The 2,975-nt window shown below is 43.4% G+C and overlaps 1 protein-coding gene across 1 annotated transcript; it reads left to right on the plus strand.

Annotated features, from left to right (window-relative positions):
• Nucleotides 1–2,975, plus strand: LOC306921986 (uncharacterized protein). The gene is made up of 3 exons (XM_079499336.1): nt 1–137; nt 543–672; nt 2,400–2,975. The coding sequence occupies exons 1-3, from the start codon at nt 23–25 to the stop codon at nt 2,734–2,736; spliced, it is 582 nt and encodes a 193-aa protein (XP_079355462.1). The 5' UTR covers nt 1–22; the 3' UTR covers nt 2,737–2,975.

Here is a 2,975-nt window from a genome sequence, read left to right on the forward strand (position 1 = left end):
GGGAGTTTTTTTTTAATTCATCATGAAACATCCCACTGTGTTGATGGTGCTGATGATGGCTGCCATGGCAACCGTGTCACAATCAAGGGACGAGGAGAATGAATTGGATTATGGGTACTGGAACTACAGAGAGGGAGGTAATAAACTGTACAGGCTTGTCTTTTACTAGTCCACTGGTTCTCAAAAAAAGATATACATTTCAAAAGATTTCAAAAGCCAGGTCCCCAGACCTGGCTTTGAGAACCACTGAGTCACAAAATATTTTAGAACATTGTCATTGTTAAATTGAGTAATGACATCACCTGGGAGAAGTGAAATTGATCATATACAGTTATAAGTGGTACAAAATCAAAATGATCTTGTGTGTGATTAGTACTGCCTGTTCTGGTCATATAAATGTATAGACAATATACTGTCTATAAATGCATATAATATGCTGTCTATACATTTATAGATATTATACTGTCTAACAATATATAATTGCAGTTTAATATTCTTTCACTTCCCTGATTGTGATTAATGTCCACTGGTGGTGATTGCAGCTGATAACGTCAACGTGGTCGCAGTCCGCAGTGTGACCAGGGTTTTGGATGCCTGGGGCAAGCGTATTTTCAACGAGATTAAGACCCTGCTTCACTCCCAGCCCAGTTCATTGCTGCCCGACTATTCCAGGTAATGGTATTTAGTGAATAAGCAAATAAGCTAAAAGTATATAATGCATTTCTCTTATGTAGGCTATGTAGGGGGTTTGGGACCAGGACGTGACCCAACCCCATGAGGACACGAGGCCTTTGTCTGTTTGGAGGTTATCCAACATTTTAAACATGTTGCACAAAATCCTCTTGGATTAATTCACTGTCAGCCTGTACATCAGTCCAACTTGGCTACCCAAAAACGAGTTACTTTTTTTTATTTATATATTTCTCCCTGCCAAAAGTAACTTGTTACTTATTACTTTATTTAACTAATTTAACTAATTTAATTAATTTGTTCTCGCCCCCAGTAATTGCGTCTTAAGTCCCCAAAATACTTACTTTGCATTTTCTACATTTGTTTGTTCCCTTTTCTGAAGCCTACATTGTAAAATCCCCATTGTTATTAAACTCTGTAGTCTAGTGTACTGTACACATGACATGATGGGAAGACTTTTACTGTGTAATTCATGAATTACAGACTAAATGAAAACCACACCTGGGCTCAAACTGATAATGAACAACTTCTGTTGTTTGGTAAAGCAGTTATTATAAGCTTCAAACAAAGTGCTAGGCCAATGAGGCCATATGAGGCCAACATGTGCCAGTGCAGTTCAATGCCCTGAACTGTCTTCAAAATAATGTAAATGTTTTCCTCCGAAAAACTAACATTTCTATATGACTGGTCATTGAAAGCGCCAGTCAGGAGGACTCAGGACAAGGCTCGTGAAAATAATAAAGAGTTACTTTTGGAAGATAGTAACATATTATTACTCAAAATGTGAAAGTAATTATATTACTAGTTACTGGAAAAGGGTAATAATATTACTTGTGAAAATGTAATCACTTTCACAACCTGGTGTCACTGTTTTGGGCATGTCACTAGATTGTCAAGAATATAGTCCAAAATATAGCCAACATCTTTTGAAAAGCTTAAAAAACATCTGAAATGGGCTGACCTATAAGCTCACAACACAGTGTGTGTCGTGTTGTTGTAGATCAGCTATTCATCGTACGGTGGAGTTATAGTGGTTGACAAAAGTACCTGTGGAGCAGTGTTAACTTTGACAGCAAATCTGGTTTAGTCTTAGTTTTTTGAATAACACACGTTTTAGTCCTATTTAGTCATCTGAAAACTCTAGTTATGCCTTTACTGATAGGTACACAGAAGTCTGACAGGAAATGGGGAGAGAGATGGTGGGGTGTCACGCAGCAAAGGTTGTCAGGATCGGGATTCGAACCTGAAACCCACTGTCAGGGTGGATTACCAAAGCAAAGTTACTATATTTACCCAGGGTAACTGGACTAAGCATCAGATACTTGTTTACAGCCAGGCCCTGCTCATAGAACATTTCATGGTAGTGGTTCAATGCCTTGCTCAAGGGCACTTGGCGCGGTGGTAATTCTAACGTGCCGGTCCGGGGATACAAACTGGCGACCTTCCGGTATCAAGACCGCTCCGCAAACCGTTCGGCCACCGCTGCCACACCAGCCTAGGTGCCCAGCCGTCCGGGCCAAAACTTTGACTTTTAGTCTTAGTGAACTAAATTAACACTGTCGTGGAGGGGTCTCAGCATTAGGGAGAAAAGGTTGGATACACTGTGCTGTAGCAGGCAACATTTGGTGCATGCACAATGACCGTTATAATAGGAACAGAAATGTAAAATTGCAGACGTTGTGGCTGAGCCTGCCCTTTACGTCCTGCAGAGTGCGCCCTCTGTCTGAGTCTGTCAACGACCTGTTCCGGGAAGTCTCCCTGATGCACAGGCGCATCAACGAGCTCACCCATCGCCTAGCAACCCTGGAGCCGTTCCTGCGTCGCCACGGCTACCGGGGGGAAGGGGAGGAGGCGAGGGGGGGCGCCGTGGCTCTGCAGGGCCCCCGCAACACCAGGGGCCGGGTAGCAGCAGCACGCTTCTCCAAGTACCCCCCAAGGACCGCCATGGCCAAGCTGACCCCGCCGAAGGGTACGCGAGTGGTCCGGAGGAAACGAGTGAGGGTCTTCAGGGATGGGGGCGCGCGGGTGGTTCAGAGCGGGAGATAGACGGATCGATATGTATAGATATTCACTGGAATGGAAGGATGGAATAGAATAGATGTAGGCTATTAGTGCACTGGCTCTCAAAGTGGGGGGAGAGGGGGTTCCAGACAGTCCCCCTGCGCAATTACTTAATACACCATCAAAATCGGTTTAACCACTTTATACCAATTGTATACTTAAAGGAGTAGTTCACCCCAAAAATGACTTATTTTCTATCATTTACACACCCCATGAGGCCTGGA

Source organism: Electrona antarctica (assembly GCF_951216825.1).
Source record: "Electrona antarctica genome assembly, chromosome: 4".
NCBI lineage: Eukaryota > Metazoa > Chordata > Actinopteri > Myctophiformes > Myctophidae > Electrona > Electrona antarctica.

Excerpts from the sequence above, each read along its gene's own strand:
- LOC306921986 (XM_079499336.1), top strand. The coding sequence starts at position 23 with ATGAAACATCCCACTGTGTTGATGGTGCTGATGATGGCTGCCATGGCA. Across the intron at positions 138-542 it reads CTGGAACTACAGAGAGGGAG|CTGATAACGTCAACGTGGTC; the intron begins GTAATAAACTGT and ends TGGTGATTGCAG. Across the intron at positions 673-2,399 it reads TTGCTGCCCGACTATTCCAG|AGTGCGCCCTCTGTCTGAGT; the intron begins GTAATGGTATTT and ends TACGTCCTGCAG.